The sequence below is a fragment of the Microtus pennsylvanicus genome, chromosome 3 (assembly GCF_037038515.1).
Source record: "Microtus pennsylvanicus isolate mMicPen1 chromosome 3, mMicPen1.hap1, whole genome shotgun sequence".
Lineage (NCBI taxonomy): Eukaryota > Metazoa > Chordata > Mammalia > Rodentia > Cricetidae > Microtus > Microtus pennsylvanicus.
Window position 1 is genome coordinate 53,134,977 of NC_134581.1, and position 22,359 is coordinate 53,157,335.

General features: G+C 46.0%; 1 protein-coding gene across 5 annotated transcripts in view; it reads left to right on the top strand.

Moving 5' to 3' along the window:
- The window catches only part of Tln2 (talin 2), a 427,686-nt gene that overhangs the window by 283,437 nt on the left and 121,890 nt on the right, over nt 1–22,359 (top strand). For all 5 annotated transcript variants that reach the window (XM_075965369.1, XM_075965372.1, XM_075965373.1 and 2 more), the window contains 9 exons: nt 1,056–1,223; nt 2,486–2,780; nt 5,278–5,444; nt 7,372–7,500; nt 9,054–9,167; nt 11,178–11,291; nt 16,170–16,304; nt 18,728–18,856; nt 19,916–20,018. In XM_075965369.1, the coding sequence (XP_075821484.1) occupies nt 1,056–1,223; nt 2,486–2,780; nt 5,278–5,444; nt 7,372–7,500; nt 9,054–9,167; nt 11,178–11,291; nt 16,170–16,304; nt 18,728–18,856; nt 19,916–20,018 (1,354 nt within the window). The remainder of the gene's footprint in view (nt 1–1,055; nt 1,224–2,485; nt 2,781–5,277; nt 5,445–7,371; nt 7,501–9,053; nt 9,168–11,177; nt 11,292–16,169; nt 16,305–18,727; nt 18,857–19,915; nt 20,019–22,359) is intronic.

Here is a 22,359-nt window from a genome sequence, read left to right on the forward strand (position 1 = left end):
AATCCCTATGCAGAAGGTTCCGAACGCTGAGAGTAAGTTATGTTCAGAGCAGAGCAGTCTTTGGTTCTCCGAGGGCTGTAGGCGTTGGTGCCATCAATTTGTCTCCGTGTGTCATATGTTGCTTTCTGGAGGCAGAGAAGCAGCTGACTTTTGGATCGTAACAAGCAAGATGTCCGAAAGATAAATTTTCAACTTACACTGATGGTTTGGAGGTTGTGATTTAATGCCTACCTACTGCAGGTGGTAGTGGTGATGTCTGAATATGTATTTGTTTCTCCTGACACCACACATTCATCACACATACGAGAGTCTAGAATCAACGGGAGAACATGAACGTAAATCGGCAGTTACGCCCTTCCCCTTCAATCTGACTCCTTTCATGTTTAAATTTGTGCGCAGTATTTTGGGGATCAATATATGTGTTCATATGTATGTATTTGTGTCTGTTTGGTACATATGCACGTATGCATGCACTGAGTGCCAGAGTTTGATGTCACATGTCTCCCTCAGTCACTCACTCTCCACCATCCTTTTGAGACGGTCTAGTCTGTCTTGGGATCAGAAGCTCACTGATAGGTTAGGCTTGAGATGGTCTAGTCTGTCTCAGGATCAGAAGCTCACTGATTAGGGTAGGCTGGCTGACAAGTGAGCTCCAAGGATCTCCCTGTCTCTGGGCTGACAGCTCATCTCAAGCATGTGCGCTTGGCCTGCGGCTTTCTACATGTACACTGGGGATCCAACCTCAGGTCCTGGTGCTTGTGTCTTAATGGCTGGGCCATCTCCGCAGCCCCTGACCTGTTTTATATGAAACCTGTGCTACTCGTTGTCCACAGGGACATATTTTGTTATTAGTATGCAAGTTTTTCCTTTCATTTCTTATAAGGATGAGCTGGCATTTCAAATAATAAAGGGGAAAAAATTGAGGTGATGAAACCCTATAAAAGCCAAGTGGGGTTTTAATAGGAAGTTTGGGTGCATTCCATACAGTTTTAGTGTTTGAAGGGTAATTAAAAAAAAACAAGAAATAAATGATTAGCTATATCCCCTTTTCCTAGGATGTTTTAATGAGTCTGGCTAAAGCTGTTGCCAATGCCGCTGCCATGTTGGTACTCAAGGCGAAGAACGTGGCCCAGGTGGCCGAAGACACTGTCCTACAGAACAGAGTGATTGCTGCAGCCACCCAGTGTGCTCTCTCCACCTCCCAGCTTGTGGCATGTGCCAAGGTAAGCTGGCTGGCATGCCGCCTTCCTCCAGTGCCATATATTCTCTCCTGTCCCCAGTCACTAGGTAGCCTGAGGTCTGGGGCTTCCTTCCCATGGCTGCTTTGTGGGGACATGATAGAATTTTTTGTTTGTTGTTTAGATTTGCAAGGGCAGGATTTTTTTGGTTTTTTGCCGGAGTGGTTTGGGAGGTGGAGACAAGGTTCTCAGTATGTAGTGGTTCTCCTGGAACTATCTGTGGAGACCAGGCCGGCCTTGAGCTCACAGAGATCTATCTGCTTCTACCTCCCAAGTGCTGGAATCAAAGTTGTGCACCACCACACCCAGCCAGACATGATAGGATTTTAGTATAAGCAGTCTAATTTTGTTTTTATTGTTGGCTTATCTATTGTTAGCTGCAAATTGCTGCATCTCCCTTTTGGCCTCTCAATGCATCTTATTTCCAGCGCATAAAAGAGGCTTTGCAATGGGTGGCACAGGGGTTCATACTGAACCCACAGCTTCCTGGGGAGGCCTAGTCATCCTTCCTGTGAATGGCTCCAGGGTGTGTTCATGGTATCAGAATCACATGATTGGGTTTGCCCAGCAGTCCTGCGCATTGAATAGGCATTAGCCTTCATTTACTGATGAAGCACCTGGGGTGACTCTGTGTTAATGAGGGGCCTTCAGCCATGGAAATAAGCAGCAGAATTGCGGTTATGACTCAGACCTGCCCCGACTCGGGGTGCCCTCCACTCCATCGTGCATGTCTGCTTCTCCGAGGATGGGGGCTTCTGCTTCTGGTCTTTCCATTTCCTGCTGTGTAGATCTGTGATTGACAGTGCCTTTTCCCACCTGGGATAGGATTTGGAGCCTTCACAAGCATCCTTAGTGATGTTCCTGTTAGCCCTGGAGTCCACAGAGGACTGACAGACTTTCCCTAGCCTTTGAGGAAGAACAGGCAAAGTTTCAGATGGCCTCTGGAAAATGCATGCAATTCTTTTAGGTAGTCAGTTGCCTTCTCTCAGCCTAGAAGAGTCACTAAGAGGAAAAGCATATAAGTGATAAATATCAAGACTTTGTCCTTATTTAAGTACAGGGTATTGAGGACTGCCAGGCACGGCTAATTAGTAGGATTTCTCAAATCACAAAGAAAGTATAATAGTGTGCGGGTTACCACATTGGTATGCATGCTAACTGAAGATCAAAGGGCCCTGAGGGAGACGCTGGGCATCCTGGGGCACCAGGAACATCCCCTGCAGCAAACTTTTTCTGTATCTTTCCAGGTCGTGAGCCCCACCATCAGCTCTCCTGTGTGCCAGGAGCAGCTGATCGAGGCTGGGAAGCTGGTGGACCGCTCTGTGGAAAACTGTGTCCGTGCCTGCCAGGCGGCCACTGGCGACAGTGAACTTCTGAAGCAGGTCAGCGCGGCAGCCAGCGTGGTCAGCCAGGCCCTGCACGACCTCCTGCAGCACGTGCGGCAATTCGCCAGCCGTGGCGAGCCCATTGGCCGCTATGACCAGGCCACCGACACTATCATGTGTGTCACTGAGAGCATCTTCAGTTCCATGGGTGATGCTGGTGAGGCACCGATTTGGTGGAGGAGGGACTGGTTAGGTGTGGGTTTTCCTCATGGTGACAGTCACTTTCTAGGTGAAGCCTTCTAGAGTAACCAGCGAGAGCAAATAGAGTATCTTCCTTAGCCCAAAACTTCCTCACTGAGGCACAGGGAAAGATCCAGGAGTCCTGCCAACCTGTTCCAGGGCTACAGTTAAAAGCCTCATCAGAATTTCATTATTTAAATTTATAGTATTAATAACTTCTTTTATCCCAGTTGCAGGACATAGTTGGTAGAGTCAGAGCAGCCACCCAAGGAATCAGGAACAAAGCTTGGAATAAAGATATTTATGTAGAGGTCCACTAGAAGTATGGGGGGTCAAGGTCACTGTAGAAAACCAGGAGGGACAGCGGACGGCAGGTGGGATTGACCCACTCCTTGTTAGCATTTCCTGGGGAGGTTTAGAGTGGGATATTTTAATATACTGTGATATACTCATGCTGTAAATTAAAGCTATATATGCAATATACCTTTCCAGCCTGCTGAAAAGCAAACTGCTCTGAATTCATCCAGTCACTGTGCCCTCTCGATCCCAGAAGTGACCACTTGATATTTGTACTGATATATGGTAAAATGGCTGCTATAGAAGACAAGTTAGCATTCCCATCCTAGAGCACCCCTAAATTTAAAGGTTGTGGATACAGAGACAGACGGAGACCCCTTCACGGCTTAAATAAATATCATTGTGTTATACATACTATGAATTTTTTTTTTTTAATTTTCGAGACAGGGTTTCTCCGTAGCTTTTGGTTCCTGTCCTGGAACTAGCTCTTGTAGACCAGGCTGGCCTCTAACTCACAGAGATCCACCTGCCTCCCGAGTGCTGGGATTAAAGGCGTGTGCCACCACCACCCGGCCATACTATGAATTTTTTAAATGACAGGATAACATCCCATTTTGGAGGTATCATTATATGCTTAACCAATTACCTTTTTTCTCAGTGCTAGGAATCAAACCCATGAGGGTTCTGGCTGTGTGCTGGGCACTGAGCTTAGCCTCTGCCTCTGACTGCTCATCTGTTAATAGACTTTTAGTTTCCAAGTTTGTTTTGCTTTTACAAAAATGTTCCTACATGGAGCCGTCTTAAAAATGTGTCTTCACTTGCCTTCAGAGTTTTGTATGTACCGGCGGTGCCTATGTGTGGAAGTACCCAGCCAACTGATACACAAATTTTGAAGTTTAAACTTCTTAATGAAATTTCTCTCTAAAAAGGATTTGCAGCCCTACTGTACGAGGTCCGCTTCTTCTTCTTTGCGGTGTGCAACCATGCTTTATGACAAGTTCTGGGAGGCGGTCCTTTTGTTTGGCTAGTTTTTACAGACAGACTCTCATCTGTAGTCAGGGCTACTAGCCTTGTGCTTGTGATACTCTGTCGGCCGGTGATGTACTGGGATTCCAGGTATGTGCCACAGGCCTGGCAAGTATTTGGTAGTTATTGAGAAAATTATCTTGTGCTTCTTAAGCTACTAGCTAGCCAGAAATGCTGTGTACAATCGCATTTTCTGCTGATGTTCTTCTCACTTTTGGCTTGTTATTTTATGTAAACCCTCACCTTTAAAAAAAAAAAGAGGGTTGCAGAGGTAGCAGAGTTCCATCTTTCCACTTCCTCCTGTTTCTAGCATCTTCTCTAACTCATGGCACATCTACCAAAGCATTGCGGTCCTGTCCCTACTCACCACCCACAGTGGTTTTCCCACTGTGGTTTCTTCAGTTTTCCCACTTGTGTCTTTTGTTGTGTGTGTGTCCCACAATGCCATCAAGGTCACCATCCTGATTTTAGCGCATGTCTGGATGTATTAAAGCTTGTCTCCCCTCAGACAAGCTATGGAGAGGAACCGGTCCTTTCCCTAGAATGGTTTCATTTTTGGTGTTATATCATGATAGAGCTCCCACTTCTGAAAGAAAGTTGAAATAGACTTTTATAAAGTCACAGGCACGGCGAGGACAAACAGGACAAATAAAGGCTCCAAACCAGGACCTGGGTGGGGGTGGCACATGCCTGTAATCCCAGCACTTGGGAGTCAGAGGCAGGCAGATCTGTGAATTTGAGGCCAATCTGGACTACAGAGTGAGTTCCAGGACAGCTAGAGCTATTGCTCAGAGAAACCCTGCCTCAAAAAAAAACTAACTAAATAAATAAATCAAAATGAAATAAAAACTCCAAACCAGGAACTGTGGGTGTATCTCATTTTGGTAAATTGTCTAGCTATAAGAAAGCCTTGGGGTCATCCCCTAGCACTTTATAAACAGACATGGTGGTGCTTGCCTATAATCCCAGCACTAAGGAGATAGAGGCAAGAGGATTTGGTGACCTTTGACTTTATAGTGAATTAGAAGCTGACCTGAGACACATGACACCCTGTTTCAAACAAATAGCAATAAAAAACCCTTCCTGACCACTGAGATCATTGCAGACAGAATGGTAAATAAACAGCGCATACCTGCTGTCCTGTCCTTTAGGTGAGATGGTACGCCAAGCTCGGGTACTGGCCCAGGCCACGTCTGATCTCGTTAATGCCATGAGGTCAGATGCGGAGGCTGAGATTGACATGGAGAATTCTAAGAAGCTCCTCGCAGCTGCGAAGCTCCTGGCTGACTCCACTGCCCGCATGGTGGAAGCCGCAAAGGTAGGGCATTTGGTCTTTTGGCTTGAAATGCAAATACTGTTGAGTGTTAGGGTTTGAAGCCTACCTTCAAAGGTGAAGGATGGAGTGTGGATTTCTCCTTGTTGAATACTTGAGTGGCTTTGTTACATTTAGCACAGTTAAGATAACGGAGGAGTTGTTAAACATGAGACAGAGGTGCTGACTCAGCACAGACAGCAAAGCATGGCTGCTTCTGCCAGCATCGTGATTTTCTCATTGCTGCCACAAAAATGCCCGTCGGCAGTAACTCAAGGGATGAGGGATTTATTTTGGCTCACAGTTTGAGCACACAATCCTTCAGGGTGGAAGAAGCGGTTGGTGGCTGGTCACATCGCAACCCTAGTCATGAAGCCTGTAAATGCAGGTGCTCAGCTGCCTTCCTGTTTTTAGTCTGAGACCCCAGCCCTGTGCACTGGGGCTGCCCACACTTAGGATGGGTCTTCCCACCTCAATCATCTCAGTCTAGAAACTCCTTTGCACTTGTACCCAAAAAGTTGTTACATGGTGATCCTAAATCTCATCAAGTGGATGATCAAATTTCAGCATTGTATTTTGTCTCAAAGGGAATAAAAGAGTATCCACTCCCTGCGTTAACTTCAGCCTGTCATGACTTTTGAATCCTGCATATCTCACTAAACCTGACAAGATTCTGAGGACAAGCCTAGCTAAAGTACCAAGGTACAGGGACCTACACAAAGCATACTGGTGACAGCTACGTGGGTGCCGTACTCTTCTGACAGTTAAGGGCAGCAGCTTTGCACGTTTAGTATAGTTGGGTGCCATCTGTTGGTCTCCATTCTCCCAGATTGCTCCCTAAGGACACGGTTTCTTTTGCACAGCCTTTAGCCTCCGCACCTCCTCTCATCATGCTCCGCTCAAGCCCTTGTTTTTCCAGTGGAATCTTCATTTTTGACATTTACTTTGCCTTGAAATGTTCCGGCAGTGATATGAAAACATGCACCATCAAGGTCTGTCATCCCAGTTAGGATATCTGATGGGGAGAGATTTATCAGAGCCTCTTTCTTCAAATCAGAAACTGAAATTGACTCACAAGAGCATGTACTTCTGTCCATCACTCTGAGCATTCGCTCTGTGTGCATTTTCACCATATGTATGTAGTTAGTTATCCTCGGCCATAGCTTCCCCTCCGCATTACAGAATGGTAGAGGTCAATCCCAACTATACACTGAAGCTTTTCACTGTTCTCCATCCTTTGTCTGTCTGTCCCTCCCTCCACCCTTCTCTAATAAAGGCCATTCTGTTTTCTCCAACAATAAGATTGACTCTTTTTTTTTGTTTGTATTGACCTTTGGTGTTTGGCATAATAGTAATTGAAATCAGCAAACAGGGAACAGTTTATGGTTTTGTTTTTGTTAAGTAAATGATGCCCACACACTCTTCTTCCTCCTGGAATTAGATTCCCAGGGCCTTTTATCTTACAAGATTTGTAAAATTAAACTCCAGACTAGAAGAAAATATATTTCTTTTTACTTAAATTTCAGCTGCTAAATGAAAATAGAAAGCATACATACTAATGTAGTATTTTGTGATAATGCCTTAAATGCCTTTGAAGCCTTGAGTTTTTGAAATCACCAATTACAAGATAATTTGTACAGACACCCCAGACTGATTTACAGTGTTACTTCTTACAATTGGAACTGCATAGCCATGAGGCTTGGTCTTTATTACAAAGATGGTGTTTATAGGGCCTAGGGATGTGACATTCAGGAGGCTGTGGGTTCCATCCCAGCAACACAGCCCAGTGGTCCATCGCTATGATCCGAGTTTACGGCTTTCTATTCCAAATGCTATGCGTTATTAGTTAGAAGTGAAATTAAAGACATGCACTTAGCAGCTGTGGCCTACTGCCCCTGGGTACTTGAAATACCTGTTTCTTCCACCTTTGCAGGGGGCTGCAGCCAACCCAGAGAATGAAGACCAGCAGCAAAGGCTGAGAGAAGCTGCTGAAGGCCTCCGAGTAGCAACCAATGCCGCTGCACAGAATGCTATTAAGAAGAAGATCGTCAACCGGCTGGAGGTCAGGAAAGGGGCTGGCTTTTAGGGTGCCAGTTGTGACTGCAAAGAGTTACCTGGAAAAAAAAATCAAATCACCAAAATGATGCCCCTATAAAGAAAGCCAAATCAAAGTTAGCAGTGTTGGGTAGTTTGGGTATTTTAAAAGAATCGACACAATTTGAAAAATTGCTTTAGTTCACAGCTGCCAAAGGCTCAGGTTCAGAGTTCAACATTCAGAAATAGAATGAAGTCTTTTTACAGGAAGATCAGGGTTCTTTTTTCCTGCATTAAAGAATATATTCAGCAGACCAGCATGCAGAGTACCTGTTCTGTTGGAGGCAGTGACTTTTCCTAGGCTTCCTGTTGAGAATTCCAGAGCGGGGCCAGGGAGTGGGGTAGGACTGAGAAGGGAAGAAGAAGAAACTTTTTTTTGGTCATTTCTTTTCAGATTGTTTTTTTTTTTTTTCAATTAAAGAGTTGAAAAAAATAGGCACAAACTGTAAGAAAAATATTTCTTTCCATGGATGTTAAAATTAAAATGTGGAGGGATGGAGGTCGAGTGACCTGGCTCTTTAATGTGAGTCCCCCCGCCCCCATAGGCAGTCCGCTGGGCTCTGGGAGAAATCAGCCTCATTATTAGAAGTAGACAAAAGATAGAACTGGACTAATTACCTCAGAGGGGTGTGTCATATCTGAGCTGAGGCCTCTGCTGTGAGAGGAGGGACATGGACACCTCCATGGACATAAAAGCAGCCTGGGCTTCATGGGGCAGATTTTCTTTCCCTGGAACGTTAAGACTTCGTGCTGTTTGCCAAGGCCATCTCAGCATTGCAACTGTCTCTTGTCTTTTGTGTTTTAAATTTCCATTTCTTCTGTGGTAACTTCATACGTGAACGCATTTAGATCATATCCGTCCACGTTGCACTCCCCAGCTCCTGGGCCATTTCTCTATATCCCTTTCCTAACTTCACGCCACTGACGCTACCCAGCACCTCCTCTTCCTCTAATAATAATAATTCACTCAGTCCAAATTATGATGCTTACATGTGCATGGGTATAGGCGCCCTCCAGGAAGCATAGGCAACCTATGATGGGCTCTGCCTCTTCTTTTCTCATTGGCCATCTACTGCCAGTAGCTCCTCAGCTAGATATGGGGTCTCGTGAGCCTCTTCCTGCTCCATGCTGAAGAGTTGACTGGCTTTATCATTGCAAAAGTGGGGAACATCCGGGTAGAGAGATCGAATAGCCAGAGGTCAGGGAGGTTCGCTGTGAAGTAACATCTTCCGGGTATGACAGGGCTATTGTGCTCATAAACTCACAGGCACCTGTGCTGGGCAGCACAAGACCTGTAACCGATCAAGCCAGTCTTACGAAAAGCAAGTGAGGTGAGCTTGCATTCCTTCTGGTCCTTACCTCTTCATTCGGGATTGCAAACCCAAGGCAGGCAGCAAAGGACGACAAGGTTGGGATCATTGGTGACTTTGAAGACGTAGTGTCTGCCCCAGTTGTGGAAAGGCAAGGCATATGAATTTGCGAGTATAATATTGGACTGACCTGTGTCACTATCCTCTGCAGGTTGCAGCCAAGCAGGCTGCAGCTGCTGCCACGCAGACCATTGCAGCCTCCCAGAATGCAGCTGTGTCCAACAAGAACCCCTCAGCCCAGCAGCAACTGGTCCAGAGCTGCAAGGTAAGCTCACTGTGTGCCGAGAGCCAGGTCTGCAACATGTTACTGATAGCATTAGACCACCACATGCCCTGGTAATTCATTTAAGGCAGGTCTTCCAGGCTCCTAATCCAGTTTGCGGTGGCTCCATGCTCCAGGTGTATACACGTCTGGTCTTTGTCCATTAAGTAGATTGTCTGTGTTTGGAAGGAGTGGCTTTTTCTTCCAGCATTATCTTTCCTTTATCCACATCATTTTTAAGAGACTGAATTAAATAAAGAGAATTGATGAGGCCATTTCAGAGCTTTGAAATAGAAATGGAAATGAGCCCTTGGCTTTCCAGAACTCCTTCCCCTCTGGGAAGCTGGTCAAATCCGGTCTCCACACACTACAGCATGTTGACTCCCTGCTTACTCCTCATCTGGGGTCTGCTTTGTCCCATCTGCCTTCTGTGGCCTCATATTTTGGTGCTTTCCATTACCTGCTGCTTGTTTGTCTCTGTTTTTCTGGAACAGGGGCATTGGTGCTGTGTTGAGGCCAGCTTACCACAAACATTCTCTGTTCCCACCAAGAGGCTTGACTCTTTCAGGACACCTTTGATGGGTACCAGATACATCATCTTGCAGAGCCATTGGCCACACATGCTGGGGCATCTTACTTAGAGTGTTGGCAGTGGAGGCTGGTGACAGGCATGTCTGATTGTGACAGTGTTCTGACAGTTAACCTGTTGTGATTTTTTTACCTCCAATCACCTGAAAGATAACAGTCACCCGAGGGAAATGCCACTTCTTCAGTGGTGGCCGTGCTTCCGAAGGGACTCAGTTCTCCTCCAGAAATGGCCGTGCTGCTGGGGAAGAGTTGCCTAGATTATTCCTGAGTCTGGTTTTTCTGAGGTCCCCCTTGTAGAGTTGACTGTGTTCTAGGGGAAGAGCATCTTTAGGATGCAGGGATCTGAGGTCCTTCGTGCTTAGGATCTGGGGAAGAAGAGCTTGCGGAGAGTGGCCCCTCTGCTCAAACAGTGTACTTCTTTCTCATACTATGCATTTGCCAGCAGGGTGGGAAAAGTGGCCTTTTCCTTCCTCTGGGACCACAAGCTGCTCACGTCTGGGAACCTGTTACAGAATCAGTCTTCTCTCCCTCTTTGCTAAAGGGGCTGAAGGGATTAGATCTCTGAGCATCCGTGCCAGGAAAGGAGAGCGATGCTAAAGGACGGACTGATGCTGAGAGGGAGGATGGATCAAGTTTCTGCCGTCAGCACTGGAAAGGACCTGAGCACATATCCATAGGGATGCTTTTAAATACTTTTTACTCTGGCTGGGGGTGGGGTCTGGACACCAGGCCAGGATGCGCTGGCACCTCCACCAGCACCATTTCCGGTGGTGGCCCTCAGCCCTCTGAAGCCGGAAGAACTCAGTAGACGGACTGAACGGCTCCTGAGGTGACTCTGGAGGTGACGGTCATGTGGCAATCCTGCTTTGCCATGGCCCCCCTCTCCTGTTTCGGGCTTTCTCATTTGAGAAAAGCTAAGTGCTGGTTGGAACAGAGAAGCAGGAGACACGCCCCCATGTAGACTGAGGCCCACAATCCATACCCACGAAGTCAGAGGCCTGAGCCTGTAAACAGACTGGTTCATGATCCTCTCTCTCCCCTACTTATTCTGGCCATGGGGCCATCTGACTCAGTTTACCTCCTTGTGAATTCTGTACTCTGATTTTTGCTCTTCAGTCCGCATGGCTAGAAGCTTGTGAGTTTTGACTCAGAATGTTCTTTCAAGGCTTTGTTATAGAGGATTCTATCAAATATCCTGAGACCATTAGGACTGTTGTTAAAGTGGGAGGGGTGGGGAGAAGAAGACGTGGGGACTGGAATTCAGCGTTGGGAAGGGCCCCCGCTGGCGCAGTATGCTGTTTAATCCCACATCTGAAACCGGAGTCCTTGGGAGTGGATCGCGGGGCGCTTTGGGTCATTACCCTGCCCCTTTGCTGGTTGTTCCTCTCTGCGCATGCTCAGTTCCTCTTTTCTTACCTCTCGCAGGCAGTGGCCGATCACATCCCTCAGCTCGTTCAGGGGGTGAGAGGGAGCCAAGCTCAAGCAGAAGACCTCAGCGCCCAGCTGGCCCTCATCATCTCCAGCCAGAACTTCCTGCAGGTAACAGACACCAGCAGCATGGTCCCTTGTGGAAGCCCCAGCTGGCAATCCACCCTTTGTCCCTAAGGAAGGGGACATGCCTGTGTAGACCCCACAGCCATGGCTAAGGTTTTGTCTGAGCAGCTGTAAGGCCTCTGTACATTTCAGGTGAGGGAGATGTCACTGGCCAAGCTGAATGCTAGTGATCAAGGCACACACCAGAGGGTTGGTTTTCAGGTGCTGCCCACGCCTCCACTGTACAGAGATAAAACACAGCTGTTTTAGCCTACTTTCTTGCGTCTTTATTTACAAACACAGAGAGGTACATTAGCAGGGGTGTGGGGAGGATATATAATCTTTAATGTTAAAGATACCTTTGTTAATTCGTTGAGAATGTCAAGCACTGCAATTTGACCAGATTCACTTTGGCTCCTCACCTTAGCTTCTTCCAGAACCACCCTCACCTCTTTGCCCACAACTTAGGCTCCTCAGTTTTTACAATTGAATAACCTATTGGCTCTAGTTTATGTTGTGCATATCTTCTGCTGCATGCACACTAGAGGGTGGTGACTCTGCCAGGGGCCACACCCTTAAAGGAAACTGACTCTGTTAGCATCTGACACATGGGGACTCATGAACCCCTTCCCAGTTCACATGAGAAGAACACTGCCTGGCTGGCAGGTCTTGTGCCGACCGCCATGTCTGTTAGGAGTGCCTGAACATCGCAGTCCTGTCCTGTCTAGAAGACAGTTTTGTTCCAAACCTCCCTTACTACTGTCTCTTAAAAGCTTTCTTTTTATAATTGAAAATATTTTTTTCATACAATATATTCTAATTGTGATATATAATCCTCTGAATTACATTCATTGTATATATACCATCTGGGCATTGAACCTAGCATGAACAAATGAAAAAGCAATTGTTCTAGCCCTGAGCTTCAGCCCCACCCTGCCTTTGTAATGTGGGCGCTTGTGATTCAAAAGGTCTCCCATGTCACTGTACTCTACCTTTAACCATTGTCCCTTCATCAGACATGCGGGTTTTTATTTGGGGGCCACTCCAAGCACCCTGTAATTCAGTCCTCTTTGTGTGCTCATTCTTCACCCCCAACTTGAGTTATTTACTTGGGTGAACTCCTAGAAATCAGTTTGCCAACAGCTTATTTTTTCTTTCTCACATTAGGATTTAGAAGATCTTTCCCTTTTCCTCAGTAATCATGGAGCTAACTGTGTGTTTAGTCTGCACCCAGGCGAACCATAGAGAGTTAGGATTAAGCAGTGTGGGGGTGCTTCTCAGTCCATGCTGGCTGAACCTGCTTGCTAGTGCTCTCTCCCATCCCTTCCCTCCCCGTTTCCTCCTTTCCCTTCTACCTTTTTTCTCTGTCCTTTTTTTTTCTTTTCTCCTGTTCTTCTGTTATTATGTATTTGTTTGTTTTGGTTTTTCGAGACATGGTTTCTCTGTGCAGCCCTGATTGTCCTGGAACTTGATCTGTAGATCAGGCTGGCCTCAAAAGCACAGAGATCCAATACCTGCCTCTGCATCCTGAGGGCTGGGATTTAAAAGCATGTGTCAACCACTCCGAGCTCTCTCCTACTCTTTTAACTGCTATTGTAGATACTTAGATCTTTATGAGATGTCTCTTAAGAGCAACAGAATCAACAAACCAAAAAGTATGTGTTTAAGCCAGGTAGTGGGGAAACCCCCTGACTATCATGCGCTTGAGAAACACATGGCATCGCCATGATTCATGAGGCATAGCAAATTACAAGAGAAGACTTTGCCATATTCGATTATATACTGTGTATGGATGAAAGCAATCTGAGAGATTTGAATAGAAAAAGTAATCAAGTTAGAAACTGCAAAGCTAACATTGAGCTACTTGGGAGCTATAATCCACAGAAACATCCTAATATGGCAATGACTCCAACTTTGAGCTGGTGTATTAGTAATACCTCAGGTGCTGCAAGGCTTTCCTGGAGAAGACTCACTAGATGGTCCTGACCACCACTATGGAGCAACTCACTCACCAAAGCTGTGCCCAAGGGTGGTGTCAGTCCTTAGCCCCTTGTCCTACCTGTCTTTTTATCTGACTTACTGTATAGCTTTAAAATAGCTATAGGCGGAATTTAGGTATATGTTCAGAAAGATAAAAATACTAAAACATAAGACAGTTTGAGGTGTGGCTAAGCATTTTTAGACTAATTGAACCTCTAATCTTGCCCTAATTACAAAACAGTGAAACAAACAAATATGAAACAAAATAGAACCCAATAAAGTAAGATTAAGTAAGAACAACTTCCAAGGTCAGCATCTTAGCCTGCCAGCCTGGGTAATCTGGTCTAACGAGAGTGTGTGTATGGCCAGCACCCAGTGGTGTCATCTGCTTGCTTTATACCTCTCTCTCCTAGTCTCTTGTGAAAATAACTCCATCCATATCAGCCTTTCATTTAACTCTGGAATAGTTTAAACTCAGACACACTGAGAGCATTGAAATATTTGATGATGCCGGCCTGCAAGTCCAACAGGCCGTCCTGTGCTATGCGGTGAAGATGGAGCAACAGACTGATCAAGTAGCGTCTTTACTCCTGCTTGGTTTTTGTCTTGTGTTTTTGAGCTTTGTTCATATGTGAGTCACTACCTCTTAGATGGGGCTGGTGCTTAAGTAGTAGTGTGTGTGTGGTGTTCCTTCATCAGCATTTTAAAGTTCCCGGCAAGCATAAGTCATTCCAGTGTATTTTTAGAAAGTGATCTCATTCTCATGGCTGTATGTCAGAAAAGAATGTGAGTTAGGCTGGGACGTTAACAAATACAACTGAAATTTAAAAATGTTTTATATATATGTGTGATCTATATTTTACTATTGGGCTACCCTCCCCCCAGCCTGAATATACATTTTCAGCTTTCCTCATGAATATTGTAGAATTGCCCTTCCAGAAGGATGAGCAAATCCAAATTTACGACTCGCAGTATATAGAGCATACTCTTTAATACATCTTTTATAGGATGGAGTTAAGAGCTTTAAGAAAGCATGTTAGCTTGTTTGTTCTTTAAATTCGGTTTGACTTGATTTCATCTCCTTTGTTTTCAAATGTTAAGCATTTTTCGTGCACTTCAGTATTACGTTTTTAAGGCCTGGTAACCTGAAATTATTCAAGTGCTTTAATACTTAGGTCTGGTTCTTCCGCTGATTCTCATTAATTCTTTAAATACTAAAAGTAGTACTTTTACCCTGAATATTTATGACCAGGCACTCAAATCATTACCATTTTTCTTACACACACTTACAGCATACATTTTTAAAGCTTTAAAAGCCTGCATGCTTTTGAGTCAGAAAAACTACTTCTATAATTTTACACACTGAAAATGACTGAGTTTTAGCTAATTCTTTACAATTTTTTTTTCTGCACTGGCAAGGAAATGAACATGTGCCCAACAATAGGAGACTGAGACACATTAACAGGACTCCTAGAACACTGTATACCTAGGAAAGCGGTAGAACCGGATATTGTAAAACAATACAATCTTGAAGATATATCTACATGTGCATAGGCATTCATGCTTGCTGAGTGTGTTTTGGTTTGTGAAAAAGTAAGATCATATTTTCCTTTATTTTTCTGGTCTAATAGGTGCATTTAAATGTCAGGGTAAAGGACTGCTCTAAGAAACACTAAAGAAATTTTTTTTTATTAGATAGCTATCTTTGGAATCTAATTTAAATGAGAATTTGAAGTCATTTTCATCAATTTGCCTGCCTTGCCCCTTATGGTGCTTTGTACTGCCCAGAAATATCTGATTTACCATGATAATTATTATTTTAAGATTTATTTAATTTTAGGTTACATGTTTGTGTTTTGCCTATGTGTATGTGTGTACCGCGTGTGAAGACCATGGAGGCCAGAAGAGGGCATCAGGTTCCCAAGAACTGGAGCACAGACAGCTTTGTGAGCTGCCCTGTGGGTCCTGGGAACTGAACTTGGGTCCTCTGCAAGAGCAGCCAGTGCTCTTTACCGCTAAGCCCCACCTCTCCAGACCTAGGAGCTAGTTGGTATTTAATGTCTCCCTTTGTATTAGTTATTCTTTATGGCTATGACAACAATTACCATGACCAAAGACAACTTAAGGAAGAAAAGGGTTATTGTGTCTTCGGTTCCAGAAGGATGGAGTCCATTAATGGTGGAGAGGGTGTGGCCTGGCACGATGGCAACAGAACCCTGGCTTGTCACATCTCATCTACATACAGGAAGCAGCTAGAAAGAGATGAGAAAGTAGGGCGATGCTGTGAACCTTCAAAGCCTTGCCCTCGCGTGCTGGCTGGTTTTATGTCAACGTATCATAAGCTATAGCTTATGGGAACCTCAGTTGAGAAAATGCCCCAGAAGATGGGGCTGAAGAAGAGAAGCCTGTAGAGCATTCTCTTAATTCATGATTGACAGGGAAGGGTCCAACCCATTGTAGATAGTGTCACCCCTGCCCTTGTGGTCCTGGGTTCTATAAGACAACGGGCTGAGCAAACCATGGAAAGCAAGCCAGTAAGCAGCACCCCTCCATGGCCTCTGTATCAGCTTGTGCCTCCAGGTTCCTGCCCTGTTTGAGTTCCTGCCCTGAATTCCCTCGAAGATAAACAGTGCTGTTTCCTCCTCAAGTTGCTTTGGTCATGGTGTTTCATCACAACGATAACCCTAAGACACCTTGTAGCACACTTCCTCCAACAAGGCCCTACCTTGTAAAGATTCCCCATGTGTTCAGACACGTGATCCTGTGGAAGACATCCCTCATCCAAACAACCACACCCTGTTTTAGGGCAAAAGTTGTTCTGGTCCCTATGGAGGCAGTGCTGTTGCTTCTTTTCAGCATCTTGTTGCCCAGGAGATACCTTACTTCCTGTTCATCTCTCCGCAGCCTGGAAGCAAAATGGTGTCCTCTGCCAAGGCAGCTGTCCCCACTGTGAGTGACCAGGCTGCAGCCATGCAGCTGAGTCAGTGTGCAAAGAACCTGGCGACCTGCCTGGCCGAGCTGCGGACCGCCTCGCAGAAGGCAAGTGGGCCTTGTGCCAGTGGTTAGCTCTCCGGACGACTTCTCATCTCTTTGTGATGGTGTGATATGAAGGCTGCCCAGGCCCTAGCACTGCTGGGCCAGTTTCTCAACAGAGCCGTCTTAAAAACATTAAAGACAGCACTGTGGGGTAATATTTAGCATAAGCTCCCAGGCTTGCTCATCACCTTCCGGTTACAGATGACTTCAAGCTCTATGCCTCTTCTATCTCTTCCTGTTTCCTGGGACAGGTGATGGTCTGTTTTCAGGCTTAGGTCAGACTGCTGATCTTAAGTGTGTTGATAACCAGATCAATCGCAGGTCAAATAAACGTGCCGAATAGCTTTTCGTTGCTAAGGCAAATACCAAAGAGAATCAATATAAAAGGAATAAAGGTTTAGTTAAGCATGGAGGCACTTGGTAAACCCAGCACTTGGTAGATGAGGCAGAAGCTTCCAGAAAGTCCAAGGTCATCTTTAGTTATTTGGCTGCTTAGGTCATCCAGGTCTGTGTAAGACCCTGCCTTAAAAAAACAAAGGAAGAGTGAGGGCACTGAAGGAAGGAAAGGAAAGAGTGAAGAAAGAGGAAGAAGGGACATCATGGCGCGTTTCTGTTCTCTGTTAGCTGGTCTACTTGCTTGTGGCCGGTAGCAATACTGTGTGCCTTGTAGTGGCAACACTATGTGTCTTGGTAAACGTTCTGGTGAGTGGAATTTGCTTACTTCATGGCAGCCAGGACGCGAAAGATCTGAGATGGAACCAGGGTCCTAGTAACGCCTTCAAAGGCGCGCTCCCAATAACCTACAAGGCACCACTTCATAAAGGTTCCAACATCTCCCAGGAGTGCCAGGGGCTGGGACTAATCCTTCTTCTCATGAGGCTCCAGCATTTCAGATCGAAACTAAAGCAACAATTGATGAGTAATTCATATCTTCCATGTATCATCTCGAGAACTTTAAAACAAATTATATATGTAGAAAATATAGTTTGGAGTCAGGCTATCATCTTAGCTGTGATTTTTCTGCCCTAAAATGTTTTCATACCTTACATGGACATGTTTGCCTTACAGAACCTCAGTAAAACAAAACTGAGGACTAAGGAAATTTCTGTCTCTGAAACTCAGTTATCAGAGGAGTTCATTATAACTCTGATGTAGTTATTAGCATGAAGTTCTGGCTTGATTTCATTTTTTCCCTTGTAGCAATCCCTTTATAGAAACTAGCAGCCTCATAAAGTGGTGAGAGAAGAAAGTAGAAGCCAACTTGAAAGCCTGACATGAACAGAGATTCTCCATTGCCAAAATGAAGTGCCAGGGGCCCTAGACTATCTCCAGCAAAGATGGTCTTTGAGCTATTTTTCAAAGAGGTCCTGGAACCATCCACACTGTAACAGCCTGGTGTGTGTGTGGTGGGTGCTTATTAGAATGTAGATACCCAGCATGCCCCTGGCAAGCCCATCCCCAGCACCAACCATGCAGCCCCCACAGCTGCAGGCTGATTCCTCAGTGAATCTTAGCATATGCCAACATCACAACAGCTACCCCGGGACAGTGAGCCCCAAAGTGATACTTAAGCATGACTGTCTGCTGATTCAGAAAGAGGCCACAAGAGCTTTTCATTTATTTCTTTTAATACGTCAGAAGGCATGAAGACTCTGGAATCAGGTAGTGTGGATTTGAATTGGGCCTCTGTCGTTGTCACCTTTGTTGACCTCTCTGAGCTTCTGTACCTAAGAACATGGACACCTAAAGATCAGCCACCTCGAATTTACTGCTAATAATTTATAAGTGTTGAGAATACTGTTAGGCAATATTACATATGCATAAAATTTATTAATGTGTTTTGGGGCCATGAAGTCCTGGCTATTGGAGGCCGTGTTTGAAATGATCAAGAGATTTAACTAAGTAAAGCAAATAACTAGATGGGGGAGTCTATAAATCTTTAGTATGGAAAGCTAATGATTTATGGTGTTGAAACCTATGAAAAGAAATTGCTGTGGGCTCTCTGAGGAGCCCTTCCTCGGTTTGCTTACCCACTCCTTTGCTGCATGTGTCCCGATCCTCTGTATACACACATCCGAGTACAGCCCAAGCCTGTGTACCTACAATGCTCTGCTGTGTGCCCTGTCACTGCAACCCAGGCCTGGTGAATCAAGGATGCATCTTCCAGGTCTGAATGTAAGGTAGCTTCAAGGAGGTTTCTAGGTGTCTGCAGTCCTGAGACACACATAATTAATGACTTAGGAAAAATGTGGGGAAGGACCCGAGTGACGAAGGTTCTGTCCTCTCTGGGGAAATACTTGCTACCTTTGCCTTCTCCTTGAGTCAGAGTTACCGGGAGTGTCTAGGAAAACATTTAATAGGTTGTAGAGTGTTAGAGACACTTTCCCAAGCCTACTGTATGCACACATCCTCCACTCTGTTGGCAGGCCCATGAAGCCTGTGGTCCCATGGAAATCGATTCCGCACTCAACACAGTGCAGACTCTCAAGAGTGAGCTGCAGGATGCCAAGATGGCCGCTGCAGAAAGTCAACTGAAACCGCTTCCGGGAGAAACGGTAAGGCGTTTGGGGTGTGGGTCATGCCATCTTCTCGCTCACTCTCCCACCCTCCCTCCCTCCCTACTTTCATTCCTCCTTTTCTTTCTCCCTCCCTCTGTTCTTCCTTCCTTTCCTCCTTTTTCATTTGGTTACAGTATCTCATCATGTAGCCCAGGTGACTCTGCAAACTCCTAGGACGGACTGATACAATGTGAATTATACATTTACACCAAGCAGTAGGTCTAGTAGAGGACAAAATAGTGTAATTTTTACTTATTTTGTCCATTTGTGTGTGTGCGTGCGTGTGCACACCCGGGGGGGGGGGGTTGTACATACTATGTCCCACCATTGGCTATAGTGGATCAGACTCCATCTTCAGTTGAAGGTATGCCCTTCATTGGGGAAGGTGTGTCTTTCAGACTGTATATGTTCTCTTATGTCTTTCTGTCCATCATCATATACCTACGCATCTCTCCTAGACAGCATCCTCATATGTTCGTTAACTATCTGTACCCTAGGCCTTTACCAGTTTCGTTTTTTATTTGGTGGACAAAACAAGCTGGCATGTTGTTCATGAGAGGCACGCCCTCTGCCTTCCTCCATGGTCTCAATTGCCACTCCAAACCTCCAGTTTTCTTGAATGTCTTTCAGTTTGAACTCCTTGAGGGATAATGGTCCCACCAGCCAGGAAGCTGGTGCAGTTGGATGCCTGCCTGCTTCCTGCCACGGCGTAATCGCTGTCCACTAATGATTTCTTTTGGACTTTCTAAAGGCCTCATGTTAATCGCTACAGTCTGCTAAGGAGCTGCATTCATTTGCTGAAGGCCATCTTAGCGAGGTCCCTCCAGGAGTGGGGCTTAGCGAGGGTCAGTAGCTCACACAGTTTCACACAGCTAGTGGGACCTGCAGTGAGCTCACTTAGTCTAAGCCGGGCCCTTTTCCTCTGTCCTGCCCAGCTGACTAGGGTGAGAAAGAGCTCAAGTTCAGGTTCTGATCCGCATCATTGATCTAAATCATGCTGAGACCTCAAGAGAATGTTTCTTTTCTAAGTTCTGCCTTCCTTGGATTTCCTTACAGCTAGAAAAGTGTGCTCAGGACCTGGGAAGCACCTCTAAGGGAGTGGGCTCCTCCATGGCACAGCTCCTCACCTGCGCTGCTCAAGGCAACGAACACTACACAGGTAGGATTGACTCTCGGGGTCTCTGGGATGCCTGCGGCGGGGTTGTACACAGGTAGGACTGACTCTCGGGGTCTCCTGCTGCCCGCGGTGGGGTTGCACACAGGTAGGACTGACTCTCGGGGTCTCCTGCTGCCCGCGGTGGGGTTGCACGCAGGTAAGACTGACTCTCGGGGTCTCTGGGATGCCCATGCCGGGGTTGCATGCAGGTAGGACTCTCAGGGTCTCCTGCTGCCTGCGGTGGGGTTGCACGCAGGTAGGACTGACTCTTGGGGTCTCCTGCTGTCCGCGGTGGGGTTGCACACAGGTAGGACTGACTCTCAGGGTCTCTGGGATGCCCGCAGCGGGGTTGCATGCCCAGGACAGGGTTGTACGCCCAGGTCGGGATTGCACACCCGCGGTGGAGTTGCACGCCCGCAGGTCTGGAGAGAAGGTTCGCTGGCTGACAGTAAACTTTTCCCCCAGCTTCATGGCACACCCATCAGGACAATAAGCTTGCCCTTTCCCCCCAGCTTGACAGCATCCGTCAAGCACAGTTGCTAAGTTCTTCCCAAGCATGGTTGATACTTTTCTCACGGCTGTGAATGAAAATACCTGACAAGTGTCCAGTTAAGTGGGGAAGTGTTTTTGACTCATAGTTTAAGGCAATAGAGTCCATCATGGCTGAGAAGTCATACTGGCAGGACCATGAGGCAGCTGGTCACATGGTACCCACAGTCAGGAAGCAGAGAGAGAAGGATACTGCTTCTCGGCTTGGCTACCTTCTATTTATTCAGTCCAGAGCCCCAGCCTATGCTCATGCCTGCATCTACGATGGGCCTTCTCACCTCATTCAGCCTATCTCCAAATTCCCTCACAGACATAACTAAAGATCTGCCTCCTTAGCCTGGCTCGTCTCTATTCTGTCAGCTTGACAAGGAGATAACATAATAAAATTATCCTTAAACTACATGTAGATCCCTTGTTAGACACCAAGCAGTAATTGTACATGTTTAGGACTATCTCTAACTCGAGAAATCCCACCAAAGTATAGAAACTTAAAAGCTAGAGAAAAAAGAATGTCCTCAAAGTCAGAGGGAAGGCAGGCGATGGGGATGGTGGAGCTGAATGAGTCCAGGGAGGGATGGAAGGAGGGGAACTAGTGAGAAGGAAGCTGGGTTGTGTTGCTGGACAAGCCACTAAAGGGACCTGAGTTTTCCAATGCCAAGTGTCTGTCCCGGAAAGGCAGAAGAATCCTTAATTAGGAATCGTGAGGAAGAGGCTGTGTAGCTAATGAAAGGGAAAAGCAGAGACTGCTGGCTGGGAGTCATGACATCTGTTTCCGGTTTCTGTACCAGGGTGTAGCCCCCTGTGTGTAAGTGAGGCTGCGGTAAGGCTGTAGTGTTCACTAAGGCTGCATCCTCACAGGCTTGGAACTATTCTCTCACCCACCCCTCTCTCTCTCTCTCTCTCTCTCTCTCTCTCTCTCTCTCTCTCTCTCTGCTGTTATAAATTAGGAAATGCCTTGAGAGAAGAAGCAGCCCTGAACCTTGGGCTCCTCTCTGCTCTTTTCATCCTTCCAAGATCTTGGCCGGCTCCACCTTGATGCCTTCCTTTTGCCCAACTGACTTCAACCACATGTTTCCCAGTTTCTTTGTGAGAGGGTTGGTTTGCAGTGAATTAATCTGCCATTCCTCTAAGCAAAATAAAAAATGCACATATTTATTAGTTGGAAAATAAAAGAACAAAACAGGAAGTCAAGTGGTATCGTATAACACAATATGTGCAGTAATAAAAATCATAACTGTCCTATGCCTCATCAGAGAATACGGGAATGTTTTAGAGGAGACCAGGGTGTCAAAGATCACCCAGAACACTTTGAGGGACTCCAGACGAAAGGGAAATGTAGGTATGACTTCTTACAAACTAGAATACAGGAGAGAAGTTTACGCTCTAGAAACTCCTGCATGATCCTAGAAGTCTGGCAGATTCCATGTAGATGATAAAATGTGTGCTTCAGGGAGCGGAGACTGTGCTGGAGCCCTTGAAGGTACATCACCTGGTACAGACAGCATGCAGGATGGCAAGCAGCCTCTTTGCTTGGCATCTGAAAAACAGCCTAGATAGCAAGCCATTCAGCTTTGGCAGGCATTGGGAAGGTGGTGTTGAAATGGGTGCTGTGTGTACGAGTTCTCAAAGGTGAGTGAGAAGACTGAGTCAAGGAATTGGGAAGCTTCTAGTAAGAAGGAAGACACAGCTGAGAAGCTGAGCCAAGGTGCAGCTACCAAGGGGTCTCATAGGCAGCATGAGCAGCTTCGGGTTTCACCAAAATCCATGGGAAACCATTGGAGGGTTGTAGCTGTGG